Consider the following 23934-nt stretch of genomic DNA (forward strand, 5'->3'; position numbering starts at 1 on the left):
GGTGGAAACACTAGTTCAGAAATATTTTTCAGCATCTGACCTAGTTCCAAACAGCAGTTGTATTTCTTGTCTAACAGAAAGTTATTTGATCTGCTTTGGTAGATGTTGGGGAGGCTGCTTTTGCACTATTAAGCATAGATGTCTGTGCTGTTCAGCAGTAGTCAAAGCAGTTTAATACTTAGGAATTATAAGGAGTGACAGAGAAAGCCACTGAAGTGCTTGTATCAATCAATCAATATTTATACATTAAATAGAATAGAAAGTTGTATAGTCTCACTGGGAATGTTGTCTTGAGTTGCAGCCAGATAAATGCTCATGTTGAAACAGCAGTAAAAGATTTGTAAAGAGATTATGTATCTTTTCATACACAATCTGAAAGTGCTTTGATTGTGATAGAATGATGAAGTAATACAATGCAAATCAATTTTTCCTCATTATACGGATCCAGGTGATGATCCAGGAGATAAGAAAAAGTCATACAGAATGTTGGAACCTGTACTAAGTGTTTGTGCTGTTTCTGTTCATATAGCTGTGAAGGAAAATGCATACACCTATGGCCAGAGTTGTTTGCTATGATCTGCCCTTTATCTACATAATCTAACTTTGCATTAAGCAAATGCACATTTCTCACTAAAATTATTAACTTTTATGTAAATTGTTTCTCCAAGATTTAAGCTTTTAAGCAATTGAAGTATTTTGGGCAAGAGTTGGAGTGACAAGAGGTCAAAAAGGAAGGGCGCTGGTGGGGAGGAAAGGACACAGACGTGGGATACAGCTGGGCAAATTGGCAAGGGGAATATTGGTAACAAGTTTCCTGTACTCTGCATAACTACTGATCTTAAAAACTCCAGTTTAATTTCTGAGCCTTCAGTAGACAGATCCAACAAGTCTTGAAAACTTATGCTGGAATTATTGGTGAGTTAGAACCTTCATTTTAAAATAACATGCCAGAGTTCTTGGAACGCTATGCAGCATTTTCATGCACAGGGACAATACACAATGGAGAGGGGGTGTGGGTGTGCACTGTATCAAAATATCCCAGATTCTCCAAACAGAATTGATTGCTTATATTAGCACATCCCTCTTCATAATACGGTTACAGGGGTTAGAATGCTTTAACAAGGATTAGGGGAATGGAAAGAAGAAAGGATATGACAAGTGAAGATAAAAGTACATAATACACAGTACATTGAAATCCCACTGATATCTAGGGTGCAGCATGCTCCACTTTCTCTGCACTCAAGCCAACAAGACTTCAATGTGCTGTGAAGTACCTTTATCTCCAGTTGCCATATCCTTTGTTCCTTCCATTCACCTCATTCTTGCCCGATTCCTTGACTTAGACTCATTAGGAGGCCTGTTGAAGATGGAGCCTGTAAATGTTAATGTTGTATGCACTTGATGATTTTTAATAGGTTGTCAACAATAGATGAATCTGGTTCCATTTTATCTGACATCAGCTTTGACAAGACCGATGAATCACTGGTAATGTAACCATCCTGTCCTCACTACTTGTATTGTTTCCCCTTCCAAAATGCTCTTGTCTTAGAATGATATGAAAATATGATGCCATGTGAGGAGAGGTGTGTTATCCGCTGTCATTTTTCCTTTTTTGATCATACTTTAGTATTGATCTTTTGCTCTCAAATTCCACTGAATATTATATACTGTATATACGCTGTGGTCTGGGAGGTCATAAGGTGCATACTCTGATAGTGGAAATGAAGGATAATATAATTTATCAAATAACACACACACGTGTGTGCTGTTTGCATGATGCTAATCAACTTGTTTCATCCCCAGGATTGGGATTCCACAGTAGTAAAGACTGTCAGACTGAAGAAAAGAGAGAAAAGGGTATGTACCTTCTTTCCCTTTTATTAGCTTATGTTGTTTGCTGCAAAGTGGAGATTCCACCCACTATTCATTTCTACATTAGTGTCCACATATGTGTGTTTCAGTGCACTTTATCAGCGTGGTCATTGTAGTATCAAGTGGACAATATTTTTACATGGCCAAACTAGCAAATTCCTTCCACCATCCTTAAAGTGTGCAGCAATATACTTTTGTAACAGTTTGTCTTTTTCTTTGCTGGGAATAATTTTCCCAATGAGAAACATTAGCCCCCCTTATGTTATCAGAACAAGTACCCTGTCAAGCTGACTTTATCTAGAGAGCAGCTTAAATTTGATTCATGCTATATGTACAGATGTATTAAAATTAAGCTGCTTGTTCCAAATATGGAATTTTGTGCAAATTTTAATGCCTTCCACTAGGGTTTTGAGACTGAATAGGGCAGTCTTGACAATTTATTGTCATGACATTTGAGGTGAAAGTTAAACCTGCCACCATGTTTTGGCTTAGAGGATAATGCAACAGAAACTTCTGAATTCTGTTTCACATACACGAAAAGAAAATTTCTCAAGCTAGAAGTTCTCCCACCCCCACTTTTTCCATGTATTTCTCTTTGATTTCATATATTCATTAGATAAGTAAGAAGGATATCTTCTTTGCAGACCCCATGTTAGAAAGTGCCCTTTGGAAGAACTTATAGTGAACTTTTCTCCCCCCATCAAGTGTATCACACCCGTTAGAAATACAAAGATGTGGTAGAAGTTTGTATCTGAGCACTCTAGTAGAAGTTACCTTGATTCCCTGAAGAGCTTCGCCATGCTCCCTCCCACAGTGTTTTTAAAAAACAACTTAAAACACACATTTAAGGAGGCTTCTTAATGCTCCATTTTTGGTTATATCTGGTAGGTTCTTTAGCTTTTTATAATTTTCAGTTTTTGGCTTTTAAAATAACTTCTAATTTGAACCTACTAATGAGTGTAGTTTTAACCTGACTTTTAACTTGTTTCTTCAGTATGGTTAATTTTATTACTTTTATTGTTTCTTGTATCTGTTTTATTGTTGTGAGCCACCCTGAGCAGTAGTGCACTTGGAGGGACAGGGTATAAATATTTTAAATAAATAAATAATGAATTCCCACTCCCTACCAAATGCTGTAATGTTTTGACAGAACTGAAGTGTTACAAATATTTTCTTCACAGCGTTCATCCAGGCAGTTTATAGAAGGCCCACCTGGCCCTTTAAAGAAAACCCGTTCCATCGGCTCTACAGTAGAACAAGTATGTAGTTTTGAAAGATTATATTGGTTTCCTTATGACAAAAGTGGCTGTGACTTTAGATGCCAGTCTCATTGTTGTGTTCAGTAACACAGTCTCCCTTTAATACAGGGGGCATTGTTAATGGACCCTTTGACTACTTCTCCAAACACAGGCTGGAAGGTTTATAGATCTTGCACAAATGCTGTTTGCCCTGATCATGTGGCAAATATTCATCTTGATGCTAAGGTGAAAATTCAGCTCACACCAATACAGAGTATAAATACTTTTCATGTACTGCACATATAGGAGCATTTCGACATGCAAATTTCTGATCTTGCAATTGCCTCTTGGCAATTTACTTCATTATTGATCATCCTTATTTCCTGTTCTTCCTTTAGAAAAGCACAGAGTAGCTTAAATAGAGCTCCCAGTTGTCTCCCATCCTGACATCAGTCCATATCTGCTTCACTTCAACAATAATGCAGCATTGTGTGTACCCAGATCATTCAGTGGGTCTGTGTTTTGCAAGCATGACTTACATGCTCTGCCCTTGGACAATCCTGTAAATAGCAAAAGTTCAGCTTCAGAAGTTGGAGTCTTTTACACACTGTTTGTGTGAGCATCCCATTATTATCACTCAAAGATAATGTGTGAATGTAAAACTTCCTGGTACATCCCACTGGCTATTTCCTCAATTTCACTGAGGTTGCCCTAATTTTGAAACCAGGATTTTTGTGCTGTGCAATATGCCAAGTAGGTGCCTGAGGCAGCACTAAATTAGAATGGATTGCAGGTTTTGTAAGCTCAGAAAGAGAGAACTCCTTATATATGTCCTGTGACTGCATTTTACAACTGTTAATCTTTTAGATGTCTCATTTCAGGGAAACGAATCAATAATTGCAAAAACAACCCTCACGGTACCTAATGATGGAGGTCCAATTGAAGCTATCTCCACTATTGAGACTATACCTTGCTATGTCGGAAGCCGTAGGAAGACTGGTAAGTGTTAGCTTTCAGATTATTACTTATGCTTCAGGCTTAAACTACTATGGCTTCTTTGTAACTTCTGCCTCTAATCCATGTTTGTCTATAGCCATGTAGATGCTGATACAAACAAGAATTATTTCTGTGATTAGGTACTTCAAAGGAGACTGTTAACTGTTGGAACAAAAAGGAGACATATCTGAATTTTGTCTGAAATTTGTAATGAATAGACTAGAAGCAGATTTTGTGCTGCCATTCTTAAATTGCTTAGTTCAGTTTTATTCATTTTCAATTTATTTTTATATTTCATTTTATTCTTGTGCATGCTCTCTCATTACATAGAGGGGGAAAAACACTCCTGAAACATTTTGACTATTCTTTTTAAATTCATCCCACACATCTGTTTCTACTGTAATAAGGATTAAGCAGGTGCACTGAAAGCTGACCACCAAATATCCCTTCCCTCCGAAGTGCTTCTGTGCTGGGAAAAGGATCTAAAAGTAACCTTTTGCTTTTTTAAGTGAAGCCTTCATTATTTTAATACTAAAAATAGGAAAGGAGATATAAAATTGTATATCCAACCTCCCTTCTTTTTGCTGCATTAGCTTGCTACCAGCTGCATCAGGAGTTTTCTCTTTCCAGTTGAGAAATAGCACACATGGTAGTTTAAATTGAGGATCCTTTCTACCAGTTGGAATCCTGTATCAGCCTGGGAAATGACTGTCTGTTGACTTTATCTAAGCCATTCTACAGCCCTGGAGCAGTGACTCAAGCCTGGGAAGCAAGAAGCTGGAAATCAAATCTGAAACGGATGGATCAAGTACTCCTGGGAACACTGGGATGAGACTACATGAATTTGTATCAAAAACGGTGAGAGAGAAGGCAATGGTCAGCTTATCGAAATGCCTTTTGGCAGAGATCATTATTGAGAGTTACCAGTTTGGTAACTATTGGTTACCAGTTTCTGGACCCAATTCAAAATCTCCATATTTGACCTTTTAAGTCTTAAATATTTGGGGCTTGAAATACCTGAAGGAACATTTTTTGTGGTACATGCCCTGTCCTCTTCCCCTGCTCCAGCTTGAGCTCTGAGAACAGGTGAGGCTTTCTGCGTGCCACTGCCTACTGAAGATGAGGAGCAGGACAGTTTCTTTTGGTTCAGTGCAAGCAGACATACTTGGTGGTGGTTCCAGGTTAAGATCCCAAATGTATCATGTAACCATGATTTCCTAAACAACTTGATATGAGTACCGGAAGGACTGCCTTCTCCCTTACTATCCTGCCTGTGTATGGAGATCAGCTAGAGAGGCCTGTGTTCTGCCTCATTCAGATCCAAATAAATGGCACTGATGTGCTGGTGTCGCATGAAGGTGGCCCTTGTAGTACAGTACAGCCATCTCAGCACACTACGACACACATCTGATGTCAGAGAGAGCTCATTTACAGGAAGCCAAGCCACATTCCACCCCTGTAGTAGCTGGGATGGCGCATGGGGGCATGGTGGGAGGTGTGCGTGGGAAGCAATAGGGAGGGTAGTTCCTCCAAGTGCTTTCCCAGAGCACTCTATGGGGAAAGTGTTTTGGAAGTGTTGCATATCAGTGCCTTTGATTAGGAGAGATATGTGCCTGCTGCTGAGAACTTTCCTCTCCAAACAAAATGAATGCCATTGGAATTATGCTAAGCCAAGGACTGTCCAGACAAGCAAAAAAGGATGAGATTCATTTCTCCTCTGTCTGTATTTGTCAAAAGAATAAAAATATTTAAGAATACTCAAACTTTGGCTAAATCAAGATACATAGCTTCAGAACGAGGTTTTCAGTTACAAAATTAAGACAGTAAGGCAAAAATCAAAAGATGCAAAAGGCAAGCTTCAACATAAAAAATATCTCTATCTCTCAGTGCTTGCTAGAAAAAGCTTGCAGAGTTGACCTCTCCATCCCATGTGACTACGAACTACTTTAGTTGAGGTCTCTCCCAACTTCAATGACACTGTGTTTCAGATCTTAATTAAAGGTTCCTTCTCCTAGTTTTATAACATGTTTCCCAAAAACTGAGGGGATCTTTTAAAAGATCCTGCTCACTGCTCCCCTGTTCCTCCTCGTCCAAACCTTGGTTCGTGCACATCCCTAACAGCCAAAGTTTTTATTTTCATTAGTAGTATTACATGTTCATTTTTGTTGACTTATATGTGTATTAACTTGGTAATTAATCAAATAGATGGCTGACTGGCATGATAAATATCTTAGAATAAATGAAAATAAGTGGGATTAGTAGTTTAGGTGGACTAAGGGTTTTGTGTTTCTTCAGTGTTTCCTTCCAGATTAGGCTAGTTCTTCTTCATAGTCTCTGTGCATCACACTTGGGTTATGCGCCTGCACAAAGACCAGATTCCGGAACTTTCCATAGCTTCACCATAAAAGGTAAAAAGAGCAGGAAATATAGCTCCCTCTGTAGGACCATACCCTACTCTACCTCAGTCTTTTATCGACCGTCACCCGAGTAAGATCCTAGAGCATTCCTCTGTCTTCACCTATTATAAATCAGGCATATTTCTGAGTTATCTTGTTCATTTCTGGTTATTCTCTTTCCTTGTCTTGTTCTCAGTATTTCTTTCTCTACGTTTTGAGTATTGTTTTCTTTCGTGTCCCGTTCCCACCCACCCACCCCGCTATTTCCCCAAGGGAATATTCGGTCCTGTGGGCCATTGGGCCATTATTTCTTTATGGCCACCACAATTAAAATTACTTTCAAATGCTGCATTGACTGCTGCTAAAATTCCTACTTCTGACAGGCACACGAAGTGCCTTCTGTGCCTTGGGAAAGCCCATTGGGAGGAAGCCTGCGCGTCTGCAGGGATTCACAAAACAGGCCAGGTGTAACAGAGCTTCACATCTGGGGGCCCTCCTTTGGGAGCGAGCATGGCAGTAGCCAACGGTAGCTCCCTGAAATCCTCCAGTACTGGGCCTAAGCTGGGGAGCGTTGCAACAGGAGCAAGCATTACATAGGCTCACCCTGCCAAAACAAACCTTGGGCATGTGCCAGGGATGGAGGCTATCTTGGGATTGATTGCAATCCTGCTACAGCCTGTGCCTGCACCCTTGAACGTTACGCAGCTCTCAGCGCTTCCCGCTTATCCAGAGTGGGGTGCCGCTGCAAACTGCTCCCTTGGGCCTGATATCGACTGTGAGGACTGGAGCACTGTCGGGCTAGACGTTGTTGCTGGGAAGGACTACACCCAGTGTGCAGGGCGGGGCTCCACCCACAACACTCCCAGGGTAGCCAGCTAAGGCATGGGAAGCTCTACAGGTGGCTCTGATGACTCTGAAGCAGCCAATCCCGAAGCCATCGGGTTGGCACCACTAAGCCACTGGCCCCAAAGCTGCGTACCAAGCAGCAGGAGGCATTGGTACCGACAGACCCTTCAGGATGGGACCAGGCGTTGGGTTTGACAGGGCAAGCACTTAAGAAGTGCAAGAAACCTAAGGAGGCAATGGGAGGAGCCAGCTAAGAAAAATTGCAAAGCCAAATTATTAGTGCTAGTGGAAGCTGAGATTCAACAGCCAAAGAAGTGCAAAAAGACAATGTAATGTGGTTTCCCCATCCACAGTAGTGAATGCCTAGTCCAATTCACTTGTCACCTATCCAGTCACAGTAAGGTGACTCTGCCCCAGTGGAAACTCCACAGGGTTCAGATTCCACTTCAGAAGGGTAAGGGGACCTCTATATGCCCAATTCCTCCAGTGAGTCCTGGGAACGGTCACCTTCGCACCCATGTGATCCCAAAAAGCATTACTGCCCTCTGTATGACAATAAGGCCCACAGACTTTGGGACTATGATGACCATTATGTTGTGGACAGGCGCATTCCCCAGCTGACATGTGACTTATATGATGACCTGGAAGAAGAGCACTATGGTCCGTTGGGCGCGTCACAGGTCAAACTATGGGCCTTATGTTGAGCCCCAGTTTGTGGATTATTCATACTACAGATGGCATGGAGGCAAGAGAAGATCGCACTCTTGCTCCCAGTCCAGGTCTAGATCGCCTCCTAGCCCTAGCCGTGAGCACCGCAGGGCCCCTACACCTCGTGGCTACCTGGCGCCCAGCCCGCCAACCCTGGGAGCTAATCCACCTCCTCCAGTGGCACCTGCAGCCAAACCAGTTGTGCATGTCAACAAGTTGCTGGGGGAAGTCATGGTTCCACCACTGGAAGCACCAGACACCCTGGACAAGGAGGTGGTGGAGAGTGAGGCAGAGAATGATATGAATGAACAACCTGGAGAGAGTTCTTTGGACAAGTTCAAGGGCTATACAGGACAGCTTCTTCGGATGGCTACCTTGCTAGGTCTGGATATTTCAAATCAATCTTCTTCATTGGAAGATCCCATCTTTGAATTAATTCAGCCACAAAACTGGTTTGCAGTAGCACTTCCATTGGTCCCAACAATCACCCAGATTGTCAAGACAGCATGGGAAAAACCGGCATCTTTCCCTCCAACCTCTAAAAATTTGGAAAGCATGTACAGAGTGCAACAGCTGGACTCTCAATACCTAACTAAATATCCAGTACGAAATTCAGTTGTGGTGGAGTCAGCCCAATCAAGGTTAAAGCAGTGTATTCTGTCTGCACCATGGGACAAGGAAGGAAAGAAGTTGGACACAGTGGGTAGGCGTATCTACTCCAAGCCTCTTACTGCATATTACCTACTGGGCTAGGTATCAGCAGGCCTACTGGGCATTTTATCTTAGAGAAACTAGCTCCTTTTCTCAGCCAACTCAAACAAGATCAGAGGGAAGCAGCTACTGTTCTCCAGGAGGGTTCCAGAGTGGTGAAACAGCAACTGCATTCGGCACACCATTGTGCATTGTGGGTCCCGGGCCATGGCTGTTGCAGTCTCGCTTAAGAGGCACACTTGGCTCTGCGCAGCGTTGCTCTCACAGGAAGCACAGTCTCACACTGAGGACCTGCCCTTTGATGAGGAGGCCCTTTTTGGCCAACAGACGCAAAAAGCCAGGCCCTTCGGCAAAAAAGGTATAGGGGGGATTTGGGTTTAAGGCTAATCCTAGACTTATGGGATGTCAACTCCTTCATCTGGTACAAGTGATTTCGGATGGTAACAATCACCACTATTTTGTGCCTCTTGCCAAAGAATGTTTGGTTCGTATCGGTCTAAATGTTTCTCAACATTTTTGGAGTCAAGGACTGCTAAATTCTTCGTGCAGAGTTTCAAGGACCACTACATTGCTGATTATTAAAATAACACTTAATATCAATCAATTAATCAAAGTGAAATTAATTAAAATGCATTTAATCAAAATTTAACTTTTGAAGTTCTGGCAGGCCAAGATTAAATTAAATTAAAATAAAATAAAGTGAATTTAAAAATCTAATAAATAAATACAATAAAATCTGTACAAAATACCTAACAATAAAATACATTGTTCTTTAAATAAAATGCTTTCTCCCCTCGCCACTTCCCGCCCTCCCTTCTGCCCCAATCAGTCAATCAATCAACCCTTATCATGGTCAGAGACCAGCATAAAATTACATATAAAATTGGGGTACTGAAAGGACTAATAATGTATATGAATTAAAAGTTATATGTTAGAAAGTACAGGGGGATCAAGGTGATTGAGTATATGATCATACATATCATTAAAAGGCTAAAATTAAAACTGATTGCATTTAAAAAGAGTTAAAATAGTTAAAAGTGATTACATATACGTTAAAACTAAAACTACTAAAAGTAATAGGGATAAAATAATACTATTTCTATTATAAAAATGCACAGAAGAGATGTAAAAGGGGAGCCCCAGTCCATTCCCCACCGCTTCCCCCCTCCCGCCCCAGTCCATTCCATGTCATTCTAGAGGTCCCCACTAGCTTTCCCTCCCCGCCCCCAGCAGTGTTTTCTCTTCCCGCTGGGCTGCCTCCCCACCATTTTTGCCCACCCACCTGCCTCCTCTGCCAGGGTCCTCCGCTGCTGAGGGAATAACTGGGGGTGGGGCTGTGAGCCTTCTACCCACTCCCTGGTGGTGGCGGCTGATACAAGAGCGACGGCGTGACCTGCTGTCAGTGCTGCTGGGGGATGGGGAGAAGAAGCTGCCGGTGGCGGGAGGAGGCATGGACCGGCACTCAACTTGTCGCGGACCGGCACCAGTCTGGGGACCAGCGGTTGAGAAACTGTGAGGACACGTATTGCCCCCCATCATCACAAGTGTCTCCGATTCCAAGTGGGCAACCATACTTACCAATACAAGGCCCTCCCTTTTGGACTAGCGTCGGCTCCTCACATTTTTACAAAATGCATGTTGGTAGTAGCGATGCATCTTCAGCTGCAGGGAGTGACAGTCTTTCCATACATCGACGACTGGTTGGTCATAGCCGCCTCCTACAGCATGTTCGGCTCACTCTTTGGTTGATGAATTCCCTAGGATTAGAAGTAAATTTCACAAAGTCTGCACTCACGCCCACCCATTCGTTAGAGTTCCTGGGAACCCTCTTGGAACTCCAAGACCGGAAGGGCTTACCTGGCCGCACACAGAGTAAACAGTCTCGGAGGCAGTGCAGATGTTCTGTCAGCACAGGTGTCACAGAGCACGTTCTGTACAAAGGCTTCTGGAACTTATTGCCACAGCAGTCATTCTACTGGCTCGTTTCCACTTGCGCCGCCTGCAAGCATGGTTTCTGGACAGCAGAAGTGCAGGCGCTACTGCAGCAGAGTGGGCTCAGACCCACGGTCTCTAGGCAATGCTAGAGCTCCATTGGGGTCAGGGATTGCTCTATGCGTTCCCACCGATTCCATTAATCCCAAAGGTTATAAAATAGATAGAGAGGGATGGTGTGAGCAACCTTGGTGACCTCATGGTGGCTGAGACAACCATGGTTCACTGCCCTCTTGGATCTGGCCAATCACTCTTATCTGCACTTATCTCAGAGTCCTCGACTCTTGACGCTGGACCATGGCCCCAGATTGCACCTGGATCTGGAGTTATTGCACCTGAAAGTCTGGAAGATATAAGGCAGACACTGTTCAGTGATCCCATACAGAAAGTACTGGAGGCGGCAAGAAAACCATCTACTCGTAAGTGTTACGCTGCTAAATGGGGTGGGGATCTGCACCCACACTCTGAAGGGTCACTCTCCAGAACTGACACCAGTGCACACCATCCTGGAATACCTTCTGGCACTTGGAGTCCGAGCAAGCTCATGCCTCAATCAAGGTGCACTTAGCAGCCATAGCTGCATACCACAGTTGTTCGGGTCTGTTCTCCAACCCTACCATTAAGAAGTTTTTAAAGGGTTTGCTTAATTTGTTTCCAGCAGCCCCTCATTTGTAGCCCTCTTGGGATTTACAGTTAGTCATCTCTCAGCGAATGGCACTTTTGTTTGAACCACTAGCCACATGCCCTCTGAAGCTGTGGTTGCTGAAAAACAGTGTTTCTAGTGGCAGTGAGAGTCAGTGAGCTGAAGGCCCTTCAGTGTGACTCCCCCTACTTAATATTCCACAGGGACAGGGTTGTAATGCAGCCTGACCTTACATTACTGCCGAAAGTGATGTCGGAGTTCCACATGGCCCAAGAGCTAAGCCTGCCGGTCTTCTTTCCTAACCCAGTCTTGGAAAGGGAAAGGGTGTACCACTCTCTGGATGTTTGTAGGGCTTTTGGCATTTTATGTGGATAGGACTAAGACCTTTTGGAAGCCTACTAGGCTGTTGGTTAGTTATGCTGGTCCATCCATGGGTCTGCCCATCTCAACTCAATGACTCTCAGCTTGGGTTTTGGAAGCCATCATGTTGGCCTACCAGCTGGCGAAGAAACAGGTGCCTTGCCCTGTCCAGGCGCACTCCACATGAGCTATGGCATCCATCACTGCATTCTGGAATGGAATCCCTCTGGGCGTCTGCAGGGTGGTGACCTGGGCGAACCCATCCACCTTGGTTTACCGCTATGCCTTAGATGTCCAGTCCTGGTTGCAGGCAGCATTTGGGGCATCGGTTCTCCAGTCAGTCTGTCAATAGGCTGCCTCCTCCATCCAGGTAAGCTTAGCTTGCTATGATCCCAAGTGTGATGCACAGAGACCACAAAGGAGGAGGGCAGGTTTCCTCCCTGTAACTGTAGTTCTTTGCATGGTCTTCTGTGCATTCACACTTCCTGCCCTACCTCCCCGCAGCAGTCTGTCTCTCTCTCTCTCTCTCTCTCTCTCTCTCTCTCTCTCTCTCATCTTTGTTTGCGACTGTCTCCTTGACTGAGGTAGAGTGGGGTATGGTCCTACATAGGGAACTATATTTCCTGCTCTTTTTTCCTTTTTATGGTGAGGCTATGTATAGTTCCGGAATCTGGTCTCTGCGCAGGCACATAACCCAAGTGTGATGCACAGAAGACCACTTGAGGAACTACAGTTTACAGGTAGGAAACCTGCCATTCCTTATACATGTGGTCTCTCTCCGCAGGTTATCAAACCAGAATCTTGTGTTCCATGTGGCAAACGAATAAAGTTTGGGAAACTATCTCTGAAGTGCAGAGACTGTCGAGTAGTGACTCACCCAGAATGCCGGGACCGCTGCCCCCTGCCCTGCATCCCTACTTTAACAGGGACTCCTGTCAGAATTGGAGAGGTATGCTGTAGTACATAAGCTGCCTTCAATAGCAACTGCATACTTCTTCTTATATCAAGAATGAAAGAAATGAAGCTTAAGTGGATGAAATATAGTATGCATGCCACAGCTGTGGAAATGCCTTTGAGGTTCAAGGGTGCCAAAAGCAACAGCAAAATTCTGAGGAGACCTCTTCTGCTCTGCAAGGGCTGCTGTTGAAGTGACACATCTGTTTATTGAACCTTTCCAGTAACTCTTCATAATTTTTTCCTTACCCTGGAATTTTAAGATGTGCTATAGCCACTTGTCTAAAGAAAAGCTATGTGTGCATTAAGCTTTCTGTTGGTATCAGAGGCATAGCCACCATTGTGCGGACGGGTTCAAAGAATCCGGGCCTCCAATGAAAGGGGCTGCCGAAGCCCACAGGGGTGTGTGTCTCGGACTCCAGAGGAGTCCAGTGCGAACTCTCCCTTCCCATGCCCTGGCTGCCAAGAGCCCGAGCGAACTCTGTTTGTCTGGAGGGAGAGAAAAGGGGAAATGTCCTATCAGGCAGCCAGCGCTGCCTGAAATGACAAACAGAGTTCGCTCGGCAGCCCAGGCAGGAGGGGGAAGTTCGCTCTGGGTTCTTTTGGAACCTGAGCCACACCCCCATGCTCATGACATCACGCGCACGGGGCGTAACTGGAGGGGGTTGCTGAGTGGGGCTGGACCCAGGCTGCTGTTCGGCTGGCTCCGCAGCTAGTTGGTATATTTAGAACATGTAGAAACGTAAGGTTTTCTAATTGCCTTTCCCTTAGGCATATGTGTTTGTTTCGGGCCAGACATAAAGTGAAATATCAGCGGGGTGGGGGGGACAGGAAGTAACAATGCCTGACATTTTGCTGAGGGACCCAGGAAGTAACATTTGCTCAGCTAGATCTTACTATTTATTGTTCATGTCTAGGGTTTTTCAGAAAGGTCTTAGGATATTGTCTTCGGATAATACAATTTAAAAGATGGGAGTAATTAGGAGTAAGTGATGCCTATCTCTGCAAGACAGGCTATAGCCCACATTATTCTGCTAATACTGTTAGCGTACACATCCCTTACACTGGCCAGAGAACATGTGCAGTTTCTTCAAGTATTCATAGTGCATTACACATGATTCACTGAGTGGTAAATGTTTCTTTCTTATTGGGTATATGGTCCATAATAGAGTTCAGTACTAGAATCTTACACTCTAGCTTTAGAATGTGGTACTTAGCTGTAAAGTTCAGTTAAAAGCAATTCTTTGCTCCCTATTTGCCTAGAGTGCAATTATGTAGTGTCTATCATCATCATACTCAGTAGGTATTGTTGAACTCTCCATGGGAAGACCTGAAATTGGTGTCTTGTTTCCTAAAGGAGTCTTTTATGAGCCTTGTATGAAATCTGGTGTACATGGAAAATCACTGTACTCCTCTTTTCAGGGTGCCCTTATGGATTTTGTGTCTCTGACTCCTCCAATGATCCCCTCCATTGTAGTTCACTGTGTGAATGAAATTGAGCAGCGGGGACTACATGAGGTAAGAATAAACTTGAAAGTTGTGTAACTTGTGTATGGAACTGTGAATAAACAAAATGTAGGTACTAGAAGTTCTAAGAGTTATCAGCCATATACACAGCTTGTATCAAAGCTGCTTGTGCAGTTATTATGGATACAGCCCTAAGTACTGGGAAGTGAGTTTTATGGCATCTGCAGGACTGACTTCTTAGTATCATGCTCTAAGGATTGTCTTTTCAATAGACAGGCCTCTACCGAATCTCTGGTTGTGACCGCACAGTGAAAGAATTGAAGGAGAAGTTCCTTCGAGGGAAAACTGTACCCTTGCTTAGCAAGGTGGAAGATATCCATGCCATATGTGGCCTCCTTAAAGACTTCCTCCGCAATCTTAAAGAGCCCCTTCTTACCTTTCGTCTCAATAAGACATTTATGGAGGCAGCAGGTAAGGATAATGCAAAATTGTTTCCAGTGACTAGGGTGCCTCATGTTTAAACCTTGGATTTCCTCCACTGGATAAGTGGAATATTCCATTGGATAAGTGGATATCTATGGAATTCTCTGAGACGGGATGTGGTGATGGCCACTAGCTTGGATGTCTTGGCTTAGAGAAATTCATGGAGGACAGGTCTATCAATGGCTACTAGTCTGGTGGATATAGGCCACTTCCAGCCTCAGAGGCAGAATGCCTCTAAATACCAGTTTCAGGGGAGCAACAGCAAGGGAGGGCCTGCCTTAGCTTCTGCTTGTGGGCTCCCCAGAGGCATCTGGTGGGCCACTATGTGAAACAGGATACTGGAGTAGATAGGCCTTGGGCCTGATTCCACAGGCCTGTTTGTATGTTCTTATAAGGATATGAAGCATTGATTCTCAGGCCTTGATCGTGTGGTCTTCTCTGCAACAAGGAAAAGAACTACTTGAGCTTCTGCTTTTGTAGCAGAGGCAGACAAAAATATGGACTCCTTAATATGGATGGGTCCGGACCGGTCCAGAGGCCATTGTAAAGGCCTCCAGACCGTCTGGACCGGTTTGGACCTGGCCGGTCTGGTCCGGGTGGAGGGGGTTCCTTTAAGGGCGGGGAGGGTTTACTTACCCCTCCCGCCGCTTTGCTCCCTCCAGCTCTCATAATTACTGTAGAAATTGGGGCGGCAGGATACCTCCCTGCCGCCCCTTCTTGCTGTTCAATCAATGTAAAACACTCCGACAAGCCTTCTGCGCACGCACATGAGCTTCACGGCTCCCGGAGGCCCGGTCTACCCGGCCTCAGCCCCTGCTGGCGGGTAGACCGGGCCTCCGGAGGGCTGGTCTACCCGCCGGGACGAGGCCAGGTAGACCGGGCCTCCAACCACCGGAGGCCCGGTCTACCCGTGATCGGAGGCCCGGTCTACCCGGCCTCGTCCCGGTGGGTAGACTGGGCCTCCGGCCGCCAGAGGCCCAGTCTACCCACCGGCAGGGGCCGAGGCCGGGCCTCTGGGAGCTGTGAAGCTCGCGTGCTGCGCAGAAGGCTTGTCGGAGTGTTTTACATTGATTGGGCGGCAGGGAGGTATCCTGCCGCCCCAATTTCTACAGTAATTACGAGAGCTGGAGGGGGCAAAGCGGCAGGAGGGGTAAGTAAACCCTCCCCGCCCTTAAAGGAACCCCCTCCACGGTGCCGGACCGCAGCTGTGCGGTTCCGTGCACACCCCTACTCCTTAATATTGATAACTTAGTATTGGGGAATAAACTAGGCTTTGAATAACGTAACTATATGCTTATTGTTAGTTTTTGACAGAGTGTTTATCCTGACCTAGTGCAAACAGATTAAATAAACTTACAGCAGGAACCCCACTAATGCAGCAAGCACACACAAATGGTAGATTGCTTTAGTAGCTCCAAATAGTCAGTAAGCACTAACTGGGAGGACACCTGAGTGCTAGCTGTGTGTGTCATGGAGTTGCTGGACTCCCCTAGCAATTGCTCCCATGCTCCGTGCTGAGTACTGTTTACACTTGTCAACTTGCTTTGTTCCATGTATCTGATTTGTATAGATCTTGATATATGTTGGAGAAATCCTTCAGTTGTTAATTTTAGATTCACTTTCCTCTTTGTCATATTGAAAGTAGAGATTCCTTTGACCTATCATCCTAAAATTTTAAGCATTTGTAATTTCTGTTACAGACTTCAGTTTTGAGTACTGTGCCCCTTACACATAGACTAATTCATGGGGCAAGTCCTACCCTACCTCCTCTGCCAACTGAGCAAATAGGCCCCTTCTTAAAAGTAGTGATTCTCTGTATTTAGCAGGGGGAGAGCAATTGGCCCTATCCATCCCCAGCACATTATTCCTCCAGTCGATGTCACGGGCGTCTATCTTATGTTTCTTTTTTAGATTGTGAGCCCTTTGGGGACAGGGAGCCATTTTGTGTTTGTTTATATCTATGTAAACCCCCTTGGGAACTTGTGTTGAAAAACAGTATATAAATATTAGGGATGTGCACAGAACTGGTTCAGAGGCCCTTTATGGACTTCCAAACTGGCTCAGATGTCCAGCGGTTCTGCCAGTTTGAAGGTGGGAGAGGGATATATTTGACAGGGCAGGATGCTCTTATTCTTCCCGCCGCATTTCCCCCACCAGCGCTGCCTTTTAAAACAGTCTGACGGGGTGGCAGCAAACCTCCTTTCCACCCTGGTGCCTCCTCAGACTGGAAGTGACCGGAAGTGCCTGGTTCACGTGCGCATGTTGCAACATCCGCACGAGTGAGTGTGACGTCTGCGTGCATGTTGTGACATGTGCATGCACACCAGCCACTTCCAGTCACTTCCCGTCCAAGGAGGCACCAGGGCAGCAAGGAGGTAGGCTGCCGCCCTGCCAGACCATTTTAAAAGGCAGTGCTGGCGGGGGAAATGTGGCAGAAGGGGTAAGAGCATCCTTCCCCTGTCCTTAAAGATATCCCCCTGCCACCTTGGAACCAGAAGTCCCCGGTTCTGTGCACATCCCTAATAAATATTCATCATATATTTGGTGTATTGGTATTCCTCTCAATGAATTCTTGTTGATATGTTGAAAACAGTCATATAAACATCATGTTTCTTTTTCGATTGTGAGCCCTTTGGGGACAGGGTTCCATCTTATTTGTTTGTTGTTTCTCTGTTGGTGCGGCCTGAGGATGTGGACAAGATCCTGGGCAGTGTGCGGGCGACTTCGTGCACACTTGACCCTTGCCCTTCATGGCTAATAAAAGCTGCCAGGGAGGGGACAGGCAGATGGCTGGAGGTGATCGTTAATGCTTCATTAAGGGAGGGCAGGATGCCATCGTGCCTTAAGGAGGCGGTGGTAAGACCATTAAAAAGCCCTCCCTTGATCCCTCCAACCTGGATAACTATAGACCTGTGTCTAACCTTCCCTTTTTGGGCAAGGTGATAGAGCGTGTGGTGGCGTCCCAGCTGCAGAGGGTCTTGGATGATACGGATTATCTGGACCATTTTCAATCTGGCTTCCGCCCCAGGTATGGGACTGAGACTGCCTTGGTCGCTCTAGTGGATGACCTACGCCGGGAACTAGACAGGGGGAGTGCGTCCCTGTTGGTTCTGCTGGACCTCTCGGCGGCGTTCGATACCATCGACCATGGTATCCTTCTGGGCCGCCTCTCGAGTATGGGAATCGGAGGCACTGCGTTGTAGTGGTTCCGGTCCTTTCTTGAGGGGAGGGTCCAGAAGGTGGTGCTGGGGGACTACTGCTCGGCCCCGTGGCCGTTGGCCTGTGGGGTCCCGCAGGGTTCGGTCTTGTCCCCCATGCTGTTTAACATCTACATGAAGCCGCTGGGAGAGGTCATCCGGGGACTTGGACTGAGTTGTCAGCAATATGTGGATGACACTCAGCTCTATCTCTCCTTGTCATCTGATCCTAGGGAGGCGGTGGATGTCCTGAATCGGGGGCTGGAGGCCGTGATGGGCTGGATGTGGGCTAATAAACTGAAATTGAATCTGGATAAGATGGAGGTACTGTTGGTCAGTAGGAGAGCCAATCGGGATGAGGAGATTTTACCGGTTCTGGATGGGGTTGCACTCCCCTTGAAGGAGCAAGTACGCAGCTTGGGGGTACTACTGGACCCAGCTCTGCTTTTGGAAGCTCAGGTGGAGGCGGTGGCCAGGGGTGCCTTTGCACGGCTTCGGCTAGTGCGCCAACTGCGTCCCTTTCTCGAGAAAGCAGATCTGGCCACGGTTACCCACGCCTTAGTCACGTCGCGGCTGGATTACTGTAACGCGCTCTACGTGGGGCTGCCCTTGAAGAATATCCATAAACTGCAGCTAGTGCAAAACGCGGCAGCGAGGGTTTTATCCGGAGCTGCCCGTTGGGAACATATCACCCCCATTTTGAAAGAGCTGCACTGGCTGCCGGTTCGTTTCCGGGTCCAATTCAAGGTGCTGGTTTTGACCTTTAAAGCCCTAAATGGTTTGGGCCCAGGGTATTTGAGGGACCGCCTGCTCCCAAGGCTTGCTGCCCGCTTGACGAGGACATCTGAGGGGGCCCTGCTCCAGGTGCCGACAATGAGGGAGGCCCGGCTGTCGTGTACTCGGGACAGGGCCTTCTCTGTTGCTGCTCCTAGACTCTGGAATGCTCTCCCAGTGGCCATTCGTTCCTCAGACTCCATCACGGCTTTTAGAAAGCTTTTAAAGACTTGGCTTTTTACCCAGGCTTTTACATAATCGTTTTTACTGCTGCTTCTGTGTGTTTTTATCTTTTGTCTTGTTTTTTATGCTTGTTTGATATGTTTTTAGCTTGGTGTTTTTATTGCTTGGTGTTTTTATTGCTTTTATTGTATGTTTTAATTTTTGTAAACCGCCTTGGGGTTTTCTTTTAACGAAAGGCGGTATAGAAATGTAAAAATAAATAAATAAATAAAATAAACTGCCCTGAGGCCATTTTTGGAAGTGGGGGATAGAAATCGAATTAATAATAATAATAAATTATTATTGTATGTCTTATTTAAAGAAATCATAGATGAAGACAACAGTGTGGCAGCAATCTATCAAGCAGTCGGGGAGCTTCCCCAGGCTAACAGGGACACTCTAGCTTTCCTCATGATACACCTCCAAAGGTGAGTTTAGTTGAGCTGAATGTTTTAGAAAGGGAAGTATACAGGAAGTTGCATAATTCTATTTCTCCAAGCTCTTTTATGTGTTTGGAGCATAAGTTAAACCTGTTAATCAAAATGATGGCAGACTTGCTAGTCTGTTCTGAAGTATTTCTTATTAAGTACACACAGACTCAAATGTCTTTGTCTTGTCTAGAGTCGCTCAAAGTCCAGACACTAAAATGGACATTACTAACCTGTCCAAAGTCTTTGGGCCCACAATTGTCGGTCATGCTGTGCCAGATCCTGATCCTATGACACTACTCCAAGACACAAAGAGACAGCCCAAGGTAGGTCAGCACTGTGAATTACTGAGGTAGAATTTGGGGCACACTCAAATATGTGATAACACAAAATACATTTGTATCTGCATTGCTTGGTGTTTGATAATTCTAAGTCTGTGCCATTGTGTAAGAGGACTTGGTTTCATGTCACTGTGCTTCTGTAGGTTGTAGAGAGGCTGATCTGCCTGCCAGTGGAATATTGGAGCCAGTTCATGATGGTGGAACAGGAAAATGTTGAGCCAGTACATATCATTGAAAATGCCAATGCCTACTCCACTCCCTGCACACCAGACGCTAAAGGTACTCAGACTTAACCGCTGTGCTAACTGAAACTCAGCCCTTTCAACAAACAGCTTAGCTTGCACACTAATTCCTTACTGCTACTTAGCAACCCTTTTCTTCACTTGGCCATCTATTTTTGTGTGGAAAAATTAAGATTGAACCATTCCAAATGTGTATTCTAGGAGCAAAAAAGCCACAGATTAGGACAAAATATGCCATAAAGCAAGGGGGTTAACTCTCCTCTCCCCTGTAACATGCAGTAGTAGGAATGCACATCATCATCCTGACCAGTGGCAACCAATGACATGGAGTGAGGCTGGGCAAATACAGGATGTGATACATTCCCATTACAAATGGATGATGTGTGTAGCATTTCCATTACTACATATTACTACATAGAGAGAAGAGGGGAGAAGAGGGGAATTTGACGTGGGCTTGCTATTTCCAGCAGTAGCCTTAACTTAATCATATCCAGCTCCAACCTCACTCTCTTAGATCTTACTATACTGTTTGGATGTGAATAAACGGGCTTTCATGTTTGTAGGATCTGAAATTCTTTGGTTAAAAATTGGGACCACTTTTTTAGTGATAGTAAGCCTGAACAGTAGGAGATGTGTGCCCACACCTCATTCTTTTCAATCCAGAGGAAGGTGACTCCTCTGCTTCATGATCTTAGCTCATGAGAGACGCCCCTTCATTGTATTCTTTATGCTTGTTGTGTATGACATTAAACAGAGCATTACTTGCTTCTTAAGAAACTGTATATCTGTGTGTCTCATGTTGGGACTACTTGACACAGTTGAATGCTAACTGCAATGTCATGCCTTTGTTGTGTTGTTGCGAAGTGAGCATGTTGGGACCACTCACCACTCCAGAGCAGCAACTGGCAAAGACACCTTCAAGCAGTTCACTGTCACAGAAGGTCAGGTCTACATTCAGTAAGACCACACCCAAGTAAGTTGAGCAGCTGCTTCTCTGACCTAGTAAAACATATTATTTTGTTTCCTCCATTCAGTGTCCCATTCATTCATCACATTTATATACCGCCCAAACTTTCGTCTCTGGGAGGACTTGTTTAAGCTATGTTTTGATGGAGGTTTGAGTATGGTTCTGAGACGAGATGGCCATCATATTCACAATGACACAGCTAAGGTAGATCAGGGGAAACATAAGAGCCCTGCTGGATCAGGCCAAGACCTGTTTGCTACAGTGGCCCACCAGCAGGAGATGAAAGCATATCCTTTCTTCCACTATTGCTCTTCTGTCGCTGATAAGTGAGTAGCCCGGGTCCAAAGAAGAAGTGGGATAGATAGTGGGTGGCTCTGGAAGAGCTCACTTTGCTTTCAGCATAACTGTAGTGTGTTCTGTTGTGGGGAGAGAAGATTCCTGCAGATCAGTCTTGTTAAATGCGGCTAGCTTAGATGTGAGCTGATATAGGCTCTGGATATGATCCTGGTGCATCTGCGCTCTCCTGTACATCTGGTCAATTTTGCTATAGCTTGGAAAAGGTGAAGCACCAGAGTTGCAAGTCGGTTATGCACATCCTCTGTATTTCAACCTCACCAACATAGCTAGCCTCAGTGTAAGTGTGCATGGAGACTGTTGTACATCTAGGAGTGTTGCTTGCACTGGTTGAGAGGGGTTAGTGGAATGTGTGTAAAGTGACAGCTCTGCTTGATCAGGCCCCAGGCCTATCTAGTCTAGCATCCCGTTTCACACAGTGGCCCATCAGATGCCTCTGGGAAGCTCACAGGCAAGAGCTATGTGCATGCCCCCTCTCCTGCTGTTGCTCCCCTGCAACTAGTATTTAGAGGCATCTTGCCTCTGAGGCTGGAGGTAGCCTATAGCCACCAGACTAGTAGTCATTGATAGACCTGTCCTCCAAGTGCCAAACCTCTTCACACTATCCTTAATGTCTTGGGTTGAGTCTGCTTTCTGTACTTAATATTGTGAAATTACCAATGAACCTTTCCAGCCTGAACAGTGCATGAGCCTTTGAATGGTAGAGCAGGTGGGATGCCTATCAAAAGTGAAAATATGGGTGAGATTAGACAGATTAATGACAAATGTGCCAGACTGTCCCAAGAGGGAGGAAGCTAGGTAAATGCTAGGGGACATCTGTGGAGATTACCTCATGTTGAGTCTTTCTGTTTTTCTCCCTTAGATTTGCAAGCAAAAGCAAGTCTGTAACCAGTCTTGGACGCCAGGGCAACTTTTTTGCCTCTCCAATGCTGAAGTGAAACATGGTTAAGTTCTGAACATCTTTTTGCAGTCTGACTATGAACAACTACAATAAAACCCCAAGTTGCTTTTTCAGTTATCCCAGCAGCCTTGTCTATGAAGAACTATATGCTTCCATTTTTACTTATTTGAATTGTTTTGTGTAATGTAAAGTATCTATCTAGTGCTATAATCACATTTATTATGGGGGTGTAACTGGCAGAACCCACTCAGCAGGTTCATACAGAAACTGCAAGAAGTTCTGGAAATGTTTTCTGTAGCTGGTTCCATTTGTTGAAAGCACCCCATTATTGTTTCATTTGTGGGTTGTGGTTGGAAAGGACAGGATTCATTTTTCACCAGCAGTAATCCTCCACATTCCAAAGAACAGCTATAATCCTTGGGGGAACAAGTACTATTCCATTGTACAGAAAAACCGTGTGTATTGAAACTACACTTGCACTCCTTTGGTTAGTCTATTTTAGTGAAACTGATGACTTTTTTTTTAAAGTGAGTACACTTGGAACAGTCATGTGAGAAATTGAAACTCAGTGTTGCATAGTGTTCACAGATATTGCTGTACAACTGAGGTTCCCCCTTACGGACCACAGGAGAACACAGTAAATATACTGAATTGACTATCTTATACCATTTTCAACCCCAATATACAGGAATTTAGCTTGGTTTATTTTAACTATAGACTGCTGCTAAAAATGTGTTTAGTATTAGAGGAGATCTTAAATGTCGTCGCCATAGCAATCTCATCTTACCCTTGTATTTACACCACCTATAAAGTCATCTTTTCATGGTGGGGGTTTTCATGGGGCCTTCAGTGGACAGAAATTGAATGTGCTTTATTTGAGATGCAATGGGCTTGACTCATCTTGCCCTGGTTCCTCCCATAAAGAGTTCCATCTTACCAATATCTATAAAAACAGCTCTGTTGATTTTGCAAGAGTATCTGTGGTGTGACTTGACAGAAAAGTAAATTTTATCTTAAAGTTACCTTGCTTTGTGATGTATTGAATAACTTTTCCAAAGGGTTTGGGCAATTTTCAAGTTTAATATGTGACCTTGTCCAAAATCATTTTAATGCTGCTGGGCTGTCAACACATAAGATTAAGAACTTTGCTTTTCCTGTTTTTCTTTAGTAGTTCCTCTTGCACCATTTAATGGAGGATGCCAGTGACACCCAAGTGGTGTGTATGTGTTTATAGCTGTGGAAGATGGGAATACATGGAAAGGAGAACTTACAGAAGTTCCAAAATACTCAGTCCAAGAAGTGTGAAAGGAAAAACTGAAAACAGAAAGGTGAAATGTGTGGTTTTCAATTACCTTCCTAGGACAGCTATAAATGGCGAGGGGCTGGGGGGAGGGAGACATCCAAAGAATGTGTGTTGCTTTCATTTTTCTGGAATGACAAAACAGATGTCAGACCAGGGCTCATATACGCTATATTTCCCATTTTTACTGTGTGGGTTAGGTGTTCTTCATTTCTGGTTCCACTGGACAAAAGTATTCATTAGCTTCATTTATATACCGCTTTTGATGCTAGTGAAAATGAAACATTCCAAACACTTCATTCTTAATCAAGTGACAAGCAGAAATAAATGGACATTTTCATAACTGAGGGAAGTAAATAGCACTTAGCAATAGCAATAGCAATAGCACTTACATTTATATACCGCTCTATAGCCGAAGCTCTCTAAGCGGTTTACAATGATTTAGCATATTGCCCCCAACATTCTGGGTACTCATTTTACCGACCTCGAAAGGATGGAAGGCTGAGTTAACCTTGAGCCCCTGGTCAGGATCAAACTTGTAA

The 23934-nt window shown here is 44.7% G+C and overlaps 1 protein-coding gene across 15 annotated transcripts in view; it reads left to right on the forward strand.

The window, feature by feature from the left end:
* RACGAP1 (Rac GTPase activating protein 1) overlaps positions 1–23114 on the forward strand; it is a 52899-nt gene extending 29785 nt beyond the window's left edge. For all 15 annotated transcript variants that reach the window (XM_053294687.1, XM_053294695.1, XM_053294688.1 and 12 more), the window contains 13 exons: positions 1416–1485; positions 1804–1857; positions 3054–3131; positions 3992–4109; positions 4837–4964; positions 12547–12711; positions 14139–14234; positions 14456–14654; positions 19182–19287; positions 19481–19613; positions 19772–19907; positions 20735–20843; positions 22054–23114. In XM_053294687.1, coding sequence (XP_053150662.1) covers positions 1416–1485; positions 1804–1857; positions 3054–3131; positions 3992–4109; positions 4837–4964; positions 12547–12711; positions 14139–14234; positions 14456–14654; positions 19182–19287; positions 19481–19613; positions 19772–19907; positions 20735–20843; positions 22054–22129 — 1468 coding nt within the window. In that variant the 3' untranslated portion in view covers positions 22130–23114. The remainder of the gene's footprint in view (positions 1–1415; positions 1486–1803; positions 1858–3053; positions 3132–3991; positions 4110–4836; positions 4965–12546; positions 12712–14138; positions 14235–14455; positions 14655–19181; positions 19288–19480; positions 19614–19771; positions 19908–20734; positions 20844–22053) is intronic.
* The last annotated feature ends 820 nt before the right edge of the window (positions 23115–23934 follow it).

This window comes from Hemicordylus capensis, chromosome 2 (assembly GCF_027244095.1).
Source record: "Hemicordylus capensis ecotype Gifberg chromosome 2, rHemCap1.1.pri, whole genome shotgun sequence".
Classification (NCBI taxonomy): Eukaryota; Metazoa; Chordata; class Lepidosauria; order Squamata; family Cordylidae; genus Hemicordylus; species Hemicordylus capensis.